Here is a 16,448-nt window from a genome sequence, read left to right on the forward strand (position 1 = left end):
ACCATTGTTCCTCGTCACCCCAGGTGGTGCTGGGGAGAAAAGAGCTCTGCCTATTTGCTGTTGATCCCCCCTGATGAGCTTGTAGGCAGCCACCAGGTCCCCCCTCAGCCTCCTCTTGCTGAGGCTGAACAGGTTGAGGTCCCTCAGTGTCTCCTCGTAGGGCCTGTCCTGCTGCCCTCTCACCAACCAGGTGGCCCTCCTTTGGACCCTCTCCAGGCTGGCCACATCCCTCCTGAAGTGTGGTGCCCAGTACTGGATGCAGTACTCCAACGGTGGCCTGACCAAAGTCGCATAGAGGGGGAGTATCACCTCTCTGGACCGGCTTGAGATGCACCTTTGGATGCATGACAAGATATGACTGGCCTTGCTGGCTGCGGTCTGGCATTGGTGGCTCATGTTCATCTTGGAGTCAATAATGACTCCGAGATCCCTTTCTGCCTCTGTGCTTTCAGGAAGGGAACTCCCCAGCCTGTATGTATGCTGTGGATTCCTTCTCCCAAGGTGCAGCACCCTGCATTTGTCTATGTCAAACCCCATCCTTGTAATCTTTGACCTATCTGCTGCGGTCAGAGCTGAAAGGCTTCCCTCCTACTGCCCAGAACGGGGCAGAACCATTTGATTTGGTGATTCGTACGTTTATTTGTTACTGAAAGACTGTGCTTTATTTGGGAGGTCTGGTTGAGGAGCTCCTCAACGAACAAAACCTGCCTGCAGAAATCCACAGGCTAGGTGATCTGCTTACATCCTTCTGCTTGGAGAGTTCACAATTTAATTTAAATTAATCCTGTTGGCAAATACATTTCAGAAGAAGTGTGTGAAGTCTCTGGGGTGCTGACTACATTGCCGTGTGTGTGTGTGTGTGTGTGTAAGCAATCTAGTATGTGTGTGCTCCAGCCCTGATGTGAAATCTGTGGATGCCATCACAATGGAAGTATTGAACAACAGCAAAGGAAAGCTATCTACTTGTCTGCCATTCATTCCAACAAAGATCAGCAGCCAACCCTGCAGGTGTACTGACCAGATCCAGATAGCGGCGACTAATGGCATTGTGTGACGTTGCCATGTGCCTTTCGTGACTGGTGAAACACAATGCTAATACCCAACCATTCCCTTGAAGAGCTCTGCCTCTTCCCATTTAGACAGTATTCAAGACACCAGCATTGGAGACAACTGGTCTCACAAAGTGCTACCTGATACTCAGTTTCCCTTTCCTATCTCAAACCATTTAAAGGTTTTGAAAAGCCATTTCCTCTAGGGAAACTCAGGTGTAATGTCCTAGACCTGGCTGGATCCAATTTTAAAATATGGCACAGAAACAGTACTGATCCTTTTTTTAAAATTATTATTATCAGTGCTTCTGGATAGTTTTTTCCTATTAATACATAATAAGCAAGCTTCGTTCCTCATTTTTCTGGATTGCTGAACATGTGATTGTCAGCCATAAGTTACTGCTTGTTTTATTTTTGAGAGTTGGCAGGAACGTGCAGCAGTCTCTAGAGGTGGTTCTGCACTTTTAGAACTGTCATCTGTTCTCTTCCCCATTTTATTCAGCAGCTATGCCAAGCTCCTAACAGAGACTGCAAGACACCACTAGCTTAAATGCCAGAATTGTGCCATTGACAGAATGAAAACATCTTTTGCCAGATATTGTGCTTGAATTAAATTCTCTTCTGAATGAAGACAAGCTGACTCCACCTGTATCCAGGCAATACTGAGCTGAAGCTATTCAGTAGAAGGAAAGAAACACTTAGCAATGATAATTTGACAGTGGGTATTGGTACCACTGTCATCAAAATTGAATACATCATGGTTTCTTCGGTGATCCTCATTATATTGGCCTACCACGGAGCAACAGTAGCAAAAACTGTCATCACAGGCTAGGTACAGACATTCAAAAAGCCTGAGGCGGAATCAGTCTAAGTTATGTGGTTTTCTGTAAGCGGTGTAGTTTCGATTGGTAGCAAACAATCGCCCTTTGGTGCGGAGGGGAAAAATCTTAGGCTGGGTTCTGCCATTTTTAAACCAATATGTCTACTGAACTTCTGTTCTGTTACGGGTATAAAGCAGTTTCCCATCATTTACAGCAGTAAAAGTGTAATTTCTGTACCTGGCCTCATAGTTTTGTTTTGGCAAGAGACTGCTTTGGTATGTCAATGCATAGAAACTGAAATTCTCAGTAAAATGTACAGTAATAGTAGAGAGATCTGATTGGTTGATGACTTATGCTATAGGACTTGGTCTTATTGGTAACAGGAAATTAGGGGTTATGTAAATTACTCTTTGGACTGCATTTTGGAGTATGGTGGAGTTTTTTACATCACTGCATTGGAAGGGGAAGCTGCAGTTTGGAAGAACTACACTAGAGCTTCTCAGTGAAATGGATAAGTTCATGTATCGCCAGAAATTTAGTCATGAGGATACATTTTAAGAATTGATCAGAACCTACAAGCTATTATAATTGGCACCTTGATGATGTACTTCAGGTCATTAAAATAAAATAGAGCCATCAGCTCTAGTTAATACATTTGATTTAGTCTTTTACAAGGTCGGGAAGAATAAGTGGAACGAGTGCAGTTCCAGCTGGGGTGATGAGTCAAATTGCAGGAATATATATGAGCATAAAATTGCCTGACTCCATGGAATATGTAATAAAGGGGTTTGTGCTTAGAAGGAATAAGTGACTAGTCGTTGTCATCGGTCAGGACTGCTAATCTACACTTACTTTCCCCTGTGCTAGATGCAGAGGATTATTCTGGGTTTTTTTGTTGGTTTTTTTTAAACTGTGCAGGGAGTTTGTTTGCACAGTTTTGTGGTGTTTTGCTTTAATTTTCTGTTGGATAAAGAAAACAGTTATCAAAACACTCCAAACACGAAGGGCTGGAGCCTGGTCCTATGCTGCTATTCTGTAACAACAGCAATCCAGTTTTAGCCTATCTACTGCCAGGGCCTCTCTCTTTCTCAGATGTCTTAAAGGTTAAAAGCCTGTTTCCATCTCACACGCTGCCTTGCATCTTTTCACTGCGATCTGGAGTCATGACCAGGGAAAAGGCAAAAGCGACCTGCCTGTTCTACTTCTCCCTTGCCCCCCAGTTAAGCTGCTTAGAGATTGCTTACTTTCAAATGCTTGTAGAAAGCCTGGGTCTCCAGCCCTACAAATGCCCTGGATTACTCTGTCTCCTATCAAACAAACCAGCACACCGGTTTTTGCATTGTTGTTCCCTTTCTGGGTGTTCCCTTTCCATTGAAGCCTTCCAGTCCTCTTCCTGGGGATCTGCGAGGTAGCTTCAGCATTCAAACTGCTCTTCCCCGCAGAGACACACGAGTGCTCCTAGTCCTTTAACTGGGATTCCCTTTCCTTCCAGTTCTTCCAGGCAGCCTCCATGCCCAGGCTTCCCACTCGATAGGCTTCTGCTTTCTGCACAGCCCTCAGTTGATGCTTATTCCTTGGGTGACCCTTGCTTTTTATCACCTACCGTCCTCTCAGCTGGGCTGGTTTCAGGTCATCTGCTCCCATCATGTGACACTGGATATCATTCGGTGAAGATGAGCCCCAAAACCCTCGGGATGTCCCACTGAGCACTTCAGAGAAATATTTAGGACGCCTTAGAAGCTTGAACCCTAAATCTTTGAGACATGAAGCAGCATCGCTCCTGGTGGGATAAGGGCAATATGCAGACGTATATCTTGAGGATCCAAGAATTCCAGGTATCTAACATTTGTCTTCACGCCAGATCGGTAAAGAAAGAAACTCGGGTTCTTGTCCTGTCTTATGATGCCTCTGCCTCTTTTTCTGTCATGTTGTGTTACAACTGCATCTAACTTGTCCATTATTACTGCTGATATCTCTTTCTACAGGCCACATTGAACTGTATGTAGTTTTAAACTATTTTCACCAGGCATGTTAGGGTAATTTTTTTTTCAAACTGTTCCTTTACATCCCTCCCCCACCAGCCATATTTGTGTCTTCTCTACACACTTTCATATTTCTTTCTTTCACAAGTGTCTGCAACTCCTCCTCCAAACTTGATATAATCATTAACTTGGTGCTGTGCCCTCTACAGCATTATTGCAGATAATTAAACAAAACTAAATCCCTTGCCCTAATGTGATGATTCTCCCTGTATCTGCATACCATGCTTATATTCCTTTTAGACTGAAAACAGCCATTTATTAAGCTTTATTATCCAAACCAATTTGGAATAATTTTGAAGGCAGGTGTTGGAGAGGTACTGAAGAAAACTTAACTCAAATATATTATATCTCATACTTTGTTTTCATATGCCACTTTCATAATTATCAAGAAAGAAAAGGGAATTGGATTTATTTAGGTAGATCTGATTTTTCACAAAATCTGACAGCATATTGCTTATGGATCCATTATCCTCAAGGCCTCTAATAACAAATTACCTTTTTATATTTGTTCCATTATTTCAGTACCAGTAGAAGTCAGGTATGCAGCTTTCTGGGGGTTTTTTGATGGTAGGTACTACATTTACTTTCTCTGGCTTCCAGTACGTGCCAAATTTCACCACTTTTTCAAGTGATATAATACCTGCGTTTGTGCAATATGATGCCCATTGAGCTCATGTCTCCCAGTTATTCCTGTTACTTATTACTGAAAGGTTGTATACTTTATTGCTTCCATTGCCTAGTCCTATCATACACATTAGGAGCTGGTTGTAAACACCACCCCCTTTGCCCCTCTTCCCCAGCCTCGTCTTGCCAGAGGCTCTGTGTACTCCGTATTCCCTCCCACCACACCAGGGGCATGGTGTGCCTTTCACTTTCTCCCATACCAAGATCTCCTGCTCCTTCATACCTGAGCTCTGCATGCCCTCCCATGCCTTCCTCCTCTCATGCCAGGGGTCTCCAGGGTATGTCTGCCTAGTACAGCAGAGTATGGTGGAGAGATGCTCAACAGAGCTAAACCCCAACTAACTCAGGTTCCAGAAGCTATGTAGCCCAGGGAAGCTAAGTAAATCCATCTCAAATTCAGTAACTGCCACGGCTAAGACTGCACCTGGTACTCAGGCTAGTGCAGATCAGTATCTCTGCATGACGCTGGCATGCACATGTGCCAAAATGTATTTAATTTTCCTTATTTATAAATTTTGTTTTCTTTCTTTTTCTCTGTCCATTTAGCAACCCCTTTTCCCTTTTGATAACAGGGGTAACTGCTCCTTTGTCACCCTTATCTTTTCCCTGCAAGCCTTAACTGAATAGATGTTCGTTGCTGGCTGACTCCTCCCTTTACAGCGTAGGGTGTTTATTTTGAAACTGGGATCCTAGATCTAGGTTGGCTGCTTCAGGGGAGTGGAGATCACTGTAGCCAGCTACCTTCAGAGGAAGGTGATCTGAATTAACATCTCTGTTCTTTCCTGAGAACTCTTTCAACAACACATCAGCCAAGACTGTAAGCTTTATTTATGTATTGTTTTATGTAATGCTTTTGCTTATACGTTAAAATGCATTTAATCTCCCATGTGATGGTAATCTTGGAGTGCTGTTGTAGTCATGATGGTCCAAGAAATAGATGAGAGGCAAGGATTTTTGTTGCTGATATCTTTGTTGAAAGAACTGAGTTGTTGGGATAGACTTAGACAAGTGTTCAAATGCAGTGTATTCTTATGCACTGCATTTGAAACATTGTCTAAGTCTCACACAGCCATGCAGTGGGTTCAATAAAAAATATCACCCACTAAAAGCCTCGTTTCTCTCATTTTATCTTCAATGAACTCCAGTCATAAAAGGATAAGTGAAAGTAGGATCTCTTTCTGAAGATCAGGTACAGACATTAAAAAGTCGGAGGCAGAATTGATCTAAGTTATGTGGTAAGTGGCATAGTTTAGATCAGTACCAAACAGAACACACATTTGCCCTTTGGTTGGGGGTGCAAATCTTAGACTGGATTCCATCATTTTTAAACTGGTCCGTGCACTGAACTTCTGTTCTGTTACAGGTATAGACCGGTTTTCTGTCACTTATACCAGTAAAAGTGTAATGTCTGTACCTGATTACAGACACCATTTTGCTTTGTTCTTGGTTACCTAGTACCTTTGAAAATTGACACTAGCACAAGTCAATTTAGGAATATTTTTCTAGTGGAAAATTCATTCTTGGCATTTTCATGTAAATAAACCCAATATCAAACTGAGGTCAGCAGATGGTACACCAACAGAGCAACATTCTTGTCCAGAACATTAAAGTACTTGTGTATGAACTGAATGCTGTGCTAGCATTTTATTTATGATTTAAACAATAAGGAAAACTCATCATGTCAGTGGAGGTATATTTCATGTAGAAATTGAGCAACAATCAAGAAACGATATAAAAGAAAGATAGCCATGTCTGAATACTGCTAACTTTTTTTAGGTCCTTAGAGAACTCTATGCAGATCAACATTATTATGCTCTGCAATATATCTATCTATCTAGATGTATAAAAAGAGGAAATTGTAGTACTGTATTATAGGTTATTGTAGCAGGTTACTTATTCTGGTTTTAAGTCTGTTTTAGTTGATTGACAATCCCTATACATGAGCTAATGTACAAGTTCATGTATACATTGATTTTTTTTTTTTTTTTAAAGGCCCAGAATTACACTGTCAGCTTACATTTAGCAATTTATCTTCCTGAAAGAAGATATAGGCAAACCATTACGTGGCTGCAAATCAAACATGAATTCCCCTGTTTTGCTGAGATCTCGTAATGTTGAAAGAGTTTTTGCTGTTTAATGGCACTGTTTTTGCTTGCATCTTTGCTTTGCAGATCTGTTATTTGTCTTTAGAAGATGATTATATACATTCATTTTGTAAGCTACTTGATGATGTAAGATGGATCATACGGTATTAATGCAGCGGATATCTTCCATCAAAAAGAAGGCATGTTTATACTGCAGATTTCAGGGTAGCTTTTAACAAGTCACTTTGATACTGGAAGCAATCTAGCCATTCTGTGTAGGCTAAAATAACTGTTTCCCAAAGGTCTCTGCTATGGCAATTAGAATGCATCTGGTACTTTAGCTAGTCTAGACATATACACTAAAATGCAGTCTGCACAGTAGACAGCTGAAAAGAAATGCTTGAAACATTTCATTCTAACATTTTTATTAAGTGTAAATTCATTATTTTTGATCTATTACATATTACTGGGGGTGTTCCTTGTCCCATGGTTCTATCTTCTATAATTGATGGGCCTGTCTTCAGTGCACAGTAAACTTGAGTTATTGTTTGCACCACCTGCCGCTCATGTTTTCTCCCCATGTTAAACCCCTTGACCACCTTAACTTGTGGCATTTTAACTTAAGTTGACTGGTCTGTCAGGGGAATAGGTGTAAAAAGCAGCTAAGCAACTGTTAGCACATCTGATCCAAAGTGTGGAAGCAGGTTAGTTCCACTTGCATGATATTAGTCTCAATTTTTCTTTGTTTCCCTCTTGTACCCAGAGGACAGAGAGGTTCTCTCCCCGCCATTCACGATGGAAACATTCATAATGCAGCTCAACCCACTGCAGCACAAAGTACCACAGTGTGCTCTCATACTTAGTGCCACACACGCGTGAGTGCAGTGGCTAGGTGGCATAGCTCGATTGTTAGTCCACAGTATGGCTACTCTCACATAAGCTAGACCAACTTAAGGAAGTTGGTAATTCCTGTATAGGTGGCACAAAAAAGCATTAGACTGCCTTTATTTTAAGGATTTGATTTTCTATTTTTAATTCCTTTCTAAAGAACCACAATCGAGAGCTCTGCAAAATGTGTTATTTCTGTAGTGCTGAAACGTTACAATACATGTTCCATTTTTAGCATTAGTGCTAAAGTTGGGCTGAATCTTCACCGGTGTAAACTACTGTAGTCTACTGAACTACATTAGCATTGATTTACTTCAGCTGAAACACAAGCCTAGGAGAGTTTTGGAGCGTTTGGTCCTCAGAGTTCAATTTTGTTCCTATGAAATTCAGACTCCTTATTGTAAACTGGATTGCAAAGTGCTGGATTGCAAAATGCAGCGTTGGTTAACAAGATGAGTCGGTCCCTTCAGATAGATGTCTGTTAATGAATGAATGGTCTAAATCCACTCTTCACTTCAGCTCTAACTGGGTCCTCTTCCTCAGGCAGGTGTGTCCAGCTTTTCAAATCACAGTCTCTACTTTGCATGCAGACCTTGTCTGCACATTTTTAGGAATGTTTTTGAATAAGCAGGTGATGAAATCTATGCTGTGGCTGCACAGGCCATTACACCTAGAGAAAGAAATAGGCTATTTTAAAGCCCTCCAGAAACATGTATATCATATATATGCTGTATATATCAACTCCATGCTGCAGTACTTTGATCGACTTGAAGCCTGCAGAGGTTCCTAGTAAAGACTTTTTGCACGTACCCAAACAACTGGTTTAAATCCCACAGCTACAGCATTCCCTTTTTTGAATGGTGGTGTGCATACATGGCTTGAATAACATCATTTTTCATTCCTCTGACAGTTGCTACAGTTTATTTTCCTTAGTCAGCATTTTCCAGTCAAGTACTCCAGCTGAAATTACTCTGGCCATTTCCACTTGAAAAATGTCTGCTTTGTGCCACTTTTATATCTGCTCTTAAATGTAAACCTTGAACATGACTTCTTCCGTGTGTGCGGTCATGTGCACTTGTAACTAATGCTGAATGTCCTCTAGTATAAACTTAAAATAAATCACATTAGCGAGCCCAGACAAACTCATGGCCACTTAACCTGGAGCTCTGGTCCCAGAGTTAGATCTGCCCGGGCAGCTTGCTGCAACCTCATAGATCTGGTGACAAATAGAGGCCGCACAGTAACAATCTACTAAAAACTGAGTTAGTGTCATCACCGTGCCTTAATGTGTCAACAGAAATTCTCTTTGAGAATTACATTCACACACCAGCCTCTTTCAGAAGTTGCCCTGGAGATGCACCATTGGCTTCCTGTTCTGGCTTTATTTTATCCGAAGATCTCTTAAAAGAAGCAGTGAGGTAGTTTTTGACGCCAGTTACCATTCTTCAATGAATCAAAATTGTACCAAAATAGTTGTCATAAGGAATAGCTGCAATAAATGTAAAATATGCACCTGCACGCGCCAGGTAGCAAATTTTTAGACATCCATAAAGTAAGAGAAGCCCACTGCATTTTAAAGTAGAATGAAAAATACACTAGTGGGGTAAATATAAAGCAGAGAAGCATCGATGCAGTGCATTCTGGATAATTTCAGATAAATACTTTTCTTTCTTCTTTTTTGTCTTCCTTTTTTTTTTTTTTTTTTTTTTAGCTACATCAGTTTGCTGAGGAACAAAATGAAAATGCCATATTTAAGTGTGGGCACTAGGGGTTGTAATATTGCTGGTAATTTTTTTAATTAGTTTAAATATACTTATGGGTTTATCATAAGTAATATAGTTTGAAATTAACTGCTGTGCAGTTGCTGTACTTAATATAGTACAGATAAACTATTTTTTCATTCCTTTTTTTACATCTCTCTCTTCAAAGAAATCACTTCTATACAATTGCTGCCTCCTATCTCTTAAATAAATATATGTTAACAGATCCCCATTTCCTGAATTCATGCTCAGCTGATTGGGCTCATATTTCCTGAACTTCAGATGCTTCTTTGATGGACAGTACGCTGCTACCACAAGGATAATATTGCGGTGAAAGCAGAGAACTGAGGCGGCAGATCCACATTCCTGTTTTAGCTGTGTCACATACTTGCTTTGTGACCTCGGGTTATCAGTAGTGGCAAACGCTTACTCCCATGAGCAGCCCGATTGGCCTCAGGGAGACTACCTACATGGAGCTTATCAGTGCAAAGCAGGACTTGATAACCCAAATCTAAACTTTACTGTCCATCTGTAAAGTGGCAGTACTTCATTGGCATGTTTATGAGATCCTTGGATGTCTCTGGAGGGGATGTACTCTGCAAATACCTGACGATGAGGCATTTTGGTCAATTGTTGTCATAACTACCTTTGAAACGGAAAATGGCCCTAAAACTGTAGCCGTGTGATTGATCATTCATGCAAGAGAGGACACCTACTGGACTAGCAGGTTCTGGCAGCCCAGGTAGAAAAGCAGAGTTGTCTGGTGGGGTTTGATTCATAGATGTTTGCGTTGGGAGGGACCTCAGCAAATCATCGAGTCCAACCCCCTGCCTGGGCAGGAAAGAGCGCTGGGGTCAGATGACCCCAGCCGAACACCTATCCAAGTATACGCAGCTTGAATAACATCATGTTATGCACTGGGGCAAAGTGCCTTGGGTTGGTTGTTGTCAGCTCTTAGAGAACCTTTCTTTAATTTGTGAGTTAAATTACTGTTTACTACAAGAATTGAGGAAAAAAGGAAATAAATCTATTGTCAGACAAATGCTGCATGCATTTGTCTGGCTTCCTCAAATTATATAATATTGTGGAGCTGGCTGAATAAAGGGATCTCCTGGCTCCCTGCTCCATCTGCTCATGCATTGCTCTGGCAATATGAAGCAGAGCCTCATCCAGCTAGTTGTGCAGGCTCTTTGTGCAGAGGAACCCCTGTGGCACAGAGTGGCTGAGGATTTAGATTCGGAGTATTTTGAACTACAATAGAAAAGGAACAGTGTGGTGGTAGTAGAAGTAAGGCTCATGTGTTCAGGGGGTGGAAAAAAGAAATGACACAAAAAAGAGTATTAAGGTGGCACTTGAATTCCTTGGGAACTTTGGACTAGTCACTTAAACCAGACTTTACATTGGCAGTCACTACGTGGCTGTTCCTTATTTTGAAGCTTGGCAGGATTTGATTTTTATTGGTAAATGTTGATTAAAGGTTGATTTCACCTCGCACTCACAGACCACCAAAAAGTTTTTCCATCACTAATAATCAAAATTTATAGAAAGAAAAATGATGGCTGATGGGAGAACTGTGCTGACCATAGTCTGGACTTCAACCCCCAGAAACCCCAGGGGACTGGGAACAAAGGAGAAGTCACAGCAGGAGCTAGTCGGAGCCAGGACTGCTGGCAGCTCTGCCTCTCAGCTGGCAGCAGTCCTACAGTAGTTACATTTGTGTCATTAATAACTTCTCTGCACCCACACACACAATTTCACACAATCCTGAAAATTTAAATCACTAAAAATTGAAATAAATGCTTAAAAATAGACATTGATATTATGTGTCAAAATTATTAAAAAAGAAAAATTGAATTCCAAGCCTATTTATTTTCCATATATGTAGCTTGTGACCCCAGTCTCTGGTTTCCAGAAGCTTAGTGCGTGCTAACCAGTCTGAACAACCAGGCCTTCAGTGGTTTTCATTGGGGATCCACAATGGACGGAAATGTTTGCCCTTGCACTCTCTCTGCCTCCAGTCCTCATCAGCAGGGATCCAGGTTTTCCATTTGCCACAAAAAAATGCAGTAAAATGCAGATTTTTTTCATTTAAAGGAAAAAAACCTGGACTTTCTCATTTTAGGGAGAAAACCCCAGATTGTCTTCTTTAAAGGAGAAAAGCGTGGGAAACGGTGGGTTTACCCCTGCAGGCTGGCAGAGTTGCAACCTGCAAGGGGCTGGGGGCAGCGGGAGGAGGGCGGTCAGGCAGGAGGTGCCATGTGCTCACATACACATGCACATGGCTGCCAGGCAGCCTGGAGAGCAGCTCCCACAGCTAAGTCAGGGGGCACTGAGGGAACTGGGCAGGGTTTGGGCTGGAGCTGCTGCCCAGCTCAAGCGATGCTTGGGGCCAAGGGCCAGAATGCGTGGCTGCAGGGCCCCGGGCGGGGGGCGGGACGGAGCTGTGGGCAGCTTGTCCAGGGGGGCAGGCTGGCTCCCTGCTGTTGTGTGGGGCATGGGGGACACGTCCCCCAAATTTGTGCATGGGGCAGGGTTGGGCTGTGGGCTCGGGCTCCCCACCCTGCTACACTTCCCTGGGGTCTCCGGGGCCCGGCAGACGGGACCCAGTGTGGCAGGGCAGGGAGGCTTGTGCCACTATGGCAAGGCACCCCCTGCCCTCCTGGAGGTAGCAGGGGGCACAACTCTGCGCCCCCTCCCCTGCTGCTGCTGGGCGGGCAGGGGGTACCTTGCCATGGCGGCGCTTGGCTCATGGAGGCGGCACAAGCTTCCCTACCTCGCTCTGCTGCACCGGCTCCCATCTGCTGGGCTACAGAGGCCCCAGGAGGAGGGCAGCAGGGTAGTCTGGAGCAGGCAGCCTGCACCCCCAACCCTGGACGGGCTCCACTCTGGGCTCTGCTCTGCCACGGCAGCTGCCGCCTCCTACAGGCAGCAACTGGGGCTCAGGTGCTGCCGCGGGGGGTAGGGGGCTGCGGCCCTGGGTCTCTGGCCCCATTGCCCTGGCAGCTGGCAGCCCCCTCTGGCAGGCTGGAGGGGTGGGGTGCTGTGGTTGGGGAATGAGGGGTACCAGCAGGGGTTGGGGGCACTGTGGGTGGGGAGTGATGGATTTTGGGCTTTTAATCAGAGGAATTGTGATGTGTGTGTTGTCAGCAAATTCACAATTTTTAAACACTGAAAACCAGGATCCTTGCTCATGTGTAAAGTGATAAATTTGCCCCACCCCTCCAGAGCTTGGGCATGGATCGCAGGATGAATTAATGTTTGTGAAACATTTGGATAATGTCACGGGCATTATTGTTTTCTTATGAAATCTTCTGATCTGTTATCTCAAGGGTTGTCAACTGGGGGTACGTGGGACAGTCCCAGGGGGTATGCAGCAGCAGTGCAGAGAAGAAGCAGGGATACTTGGGAAGCACCACCGCCATGTGCTGCCCTGCTGCTGCCACCACTTCGTGTTTGGCTGCCGGGGGGACCCCCACCCCTGCTCCATGTCTGGAAGTGGGTACCCACCAGAAGGGTACTCTCCTTTTAAAAAGGTTGACAAGCCCTGTGCTATCTTATTAGACTTTGACTAGCATACAATAAATAAGGCTCGAGAGACCACACACTGAGCAATAAAGAGAAAACAAAATATTGAACGGTTGTTCTTTCGGTGAGCATCTAACATCCTGTGCATTAATGAGGCCTGAACCCTTTGGAAAAATAAGTTGTGATCATGTAGTTACAAATTGGACTATAATGTGTACAAGGCCAGGTTGGCAAAATTGAAGCTGAAAAGGCCACCTTAATTTGGGTATTTCCTCATTTTTGAGTGCCTCTCTTAATAACCTTCTTGTAAAGTAGTTTTTTTTTAATGTGGAATTTCCTCTCTTCCCCTTGAGGCACACTGGTTAAGCAGTAGGGATGCCACTGCCCACACCTGTCACTGGAGCAGAAGTAGGTAATCCTCCTCCTCATGGACCAGCCTAGAAGAGGCTGGTCCTTTGCTAATGGGTTTCACTGTGATTTGCTGACAACAGAGGAGTAGTGCGGCTCAGGAAGTCCAAGCATGCTCTAGTAAACGAATGTTTCTAAACCCGTTTGCCCTCCCCGTGTCCCCGCTGTTGTTCATGCTCTTCTCCCTTGCCCAACTTTGGTCTCCTCCTTTTGGGCTTTCTGTCAAGTCCCACTCTCCAGCCCCCATTTTCCCCCTCCCCACAGCCAGTCCAGCCTCTCCATCCCGTTTTCTTGATTCTTCATGTAGTCTGCCTCTCCCCTCCCCGCACTGGCCCAGAGTCACGGACACTGCATCTGGCAGAATAAGACCGGGACTAGGAACCAGTGAAGAGAGTTTTGGTGTGCAGGGAAAAGGGATCTTTCTGACAAAGAGACGGGGCGTATGAAAAGAATTGGAACCATCTGGGCAAAGAGACTGGGAAAGGGAAATGGGAAAGAAGGCGCAGGGGTGAGTAGTGTGGAGATAGAGTCTGACTCTCCCCAACCCAGACTCTTGGTCCATCCAATCCCAATTCCACTTTCCCCCCCGACTTCATTCCCAATTTCTTCACAATCTTTCCAGCCTATTCCTTTTCCTTCCCACTCCAGTCCTGCTGTTGCTCCGGTGCAAGCTGAGTCGAGTGGCCAGTTCCCACAGGCTGCAGGGGGAGGTCGTGGACAGCATGGGAAAGATGATAGATAGCTTCTTTTCCTCCATTCTTCTGGCATGGTCTGCTGCACTTTGGGGATGGCAAATGCACAGTCTCATCAGTACTAAGAGCTGCGTGTGAAGGCAGGAGGATGTTCAGTGGGAGAGAGACTTTGGCCATGTTATCTGTTAATCTAACAGGTATGGAGGAAAGGTAGGAAATATGGTATAGATGAAATTACTATAATGAGGGTGTACACCTAGTGAAAAAACTACGCTTAGAGTAATTACCAGTAGTTCACTATCGGACTTGGAGGGTGCATCAAATGGGGGTATTCAGGTGTTGTCCTGGGCCCAGTGTTATTCAGTATGTTCATTAATGACTTGAAGGGTGATTATAGAGACTGTACTTACAGGATCTGAAGATGATCCCAAGGATGGGAGAGGAGGTGTTGCAAGCATTTTTGGAAGACCATCCAAAATGATTTGGATACATTTTTAGAAATAGTCTGAAATCCATACAGTGAAATTCAGTAAAGGTTAAATGCAAAGTAGTATTCCAAGGAAGGAAGAAGCAGGTGCCCAAACAAAATGGGGAATAACTGATTTGGCAGCTGTACTACAGAAGGATTTATAACAAATGGTAAACGGAACATAATTTAAAGTTGCGTAGAAGGCCAGTGTCATTCTGTGATGTCCTAACAGGAGGGTTGTACACAAGATATAAAAGGTAACTTGTATTCTTGAGGCCTCAACTTGGCAATAGGGGCAGAATCAAGTACAGGGTCCAGTATGGAATTTAAAAAAAAATAGTATGTGAGTATATTCACTGTTCTCAGTGGTGGCAGATGACAGAATAAGAAGCAATGCTCTCAGGTTGCAGCAAGGGAAGTTTAGGTTGGATATTAGGAAAAGCTCACCAGGAGGGTAGTAAAGCACTGGAACAGGTTAGCCAGAGAGGTGGTGGTAGCTCCATCCTTGGAGGTTTTTAAGACCTGGCTAGACAAAGCCTTGGCTGGGATGATGTAGTTGGGGCTGGTCCTGCTTTGAGCAGGGAGTTGGACTGGATGTGATCTCCTGAGGTCCCATCCAACCCTCATTTTCTGTGATTCTGTATGAGAACAGATTGTTATAAAAGATGTGAAATGATTGGTGATTGATTTTTCTCTCTGTCAGTTAGGGAGAGGATAAGAAGCAATAGTCCTGTGTAAGGAGGTGCGGAGTCTGCCTGGCTGGAAGCCTGGGGGCCAGCTGTCACCGATGACCAGTAAATGAGAGTGGGGCTACAGAGAGAGTTAAGGAATTTGTGGGAGGTGGGGAAGAGAAGAGACTGGTGTGCTGAGAGAAGCACAGAGCCTAGGGGGCCCCTCTCTATGTCTGAAGAAAGACCACCGGTGTGGGTTGATTTGTTATTTGCATGTTTGCTGTGGGGACAAGGACAAGGTTGTCCCAGGTGAAATAAAGCGACTGGAAACCTGAACTCAGAGATGACTGGACTGGCCTTGATAAGAAAATTGGGGGTGTGACATGCTTACATCCTGCCTTGCAGCAAAGATGACTTTAATTAGAGCACCTCTTGGAGCTGTTCTAATTAAAGTGCCCCTCCCACCCCTGGAGCATGTGTATCATCAGAAAGTATATCCTAATATTAAAGTGCCACCACGTCTCTTGCATCAGCATCTCTGCACTTAAAAATAGCAGCAGGGGTGCTTGAACTCAAGCTCATTCGACAAGCTTTAGTATAAATGTCCCCACTACCATTTCTAAATGTGGGGACACGGATGCCGGAGGCTGCTGGAGCACAGCAATTGCTGTGCTCCAGCAGACTTAATTAATGGACTTAACACTAGTATTTCAGTGCATCGGAGCAGCCTTGGCACTCGTGTATAGGTGCCCAAAGATGGTTAGGTCTGGGAACAGATTACTTAAAGAGGTTATAGAATCACCATTATCAGATGTTTTTAAAGAGCAGGTTAGACAAACATCTGCTGGGGTGGTCTAGGTTTACTTGAGTCCCTTGGAGCAGTACAGTGAACCTCTTGAGGTCTTTCCCGTCCCTACATTTCTCCTGTACTAACTAGTGAGCCCATGTGAGCTGAAATGTTTTGGTGGTTTCTGATTTAACCAAATACAGGCAGCTTTTCACAGGCATTAATGTAGGTATGTTGTTTGCACAAATATTATAGCCCCTACTGTTGTTGCACAAATTCCAAGTCCCTACTCTACATTCAGGAGGGGTGCTATAGTTATTCAGTTTACTACAATTTTGTAGCAACACATTTTTCCCCAGGTCTCCCGAGGTGGACACCTAGCATAGAAATTTCAGGCCAGATAGTGTAAGTCTGGCAAAGCTATAGGCCGGCTGAAAACAGGATCTTATGAAAAGGCTTGGACAGTGAATTGGACAGTGGTACCAATCTCTCCTTCTCCCCTCCCCAAAATAATCCCATTGAGTACTTTTACACGTGCTTGGGGAGAGGGGGCGCTTTAATTAGAGCG

General features: G+C 44.0%; 1 protein-coding gene across 13 annotated transcripts in view; it reads left to right on the forward strand.

Annotated features, from left to right (window-relative positions):
• Positions 1-16,448, forward strand: part of ADD3 (adducin 3) — a 171,757-nt gene that overhangs the window by 136,175 nt on the left and 19,134 nt on the right. Inside the window, exon 2 of one of the 13 annotated variants that reach the window (XM_025208775.1) lies at positions 4,435-4,479. The exons of 10 other annotated variants lie outside the window; for them this stretch is intronic. In XM_025208775.1, the coding sequence (XP_025064560.1) occupies positions 4,453-4,479 (27 nt within the window). In that variant the 5' untranslated portion in view covers positions 4,435-4,452. Of the gene's footprint in view, positions 1-4,434; positions 4,480-5,270; positions 5,414-6,769; positions 6,881-16,448 lie in introns of those variants that run through there. 2 more of the 13 variants (XM_014521757.2, XM_025208774.1) reach the window with 2 other exon arrangements.

Source organism: Alligator sinensis, unplaced genomic scaffold (assembly GCF_000455745.1).
Source record: "Alligator sinensis unplaced genomic scaffold, ASM45574v1 scaffold559_1, whole genome shotgun sequence".
NCBI lineage: Eukaryota > Metazoa > Chordata > Crocodylia > Alligatoridae > Alligator > Alligator sinensis.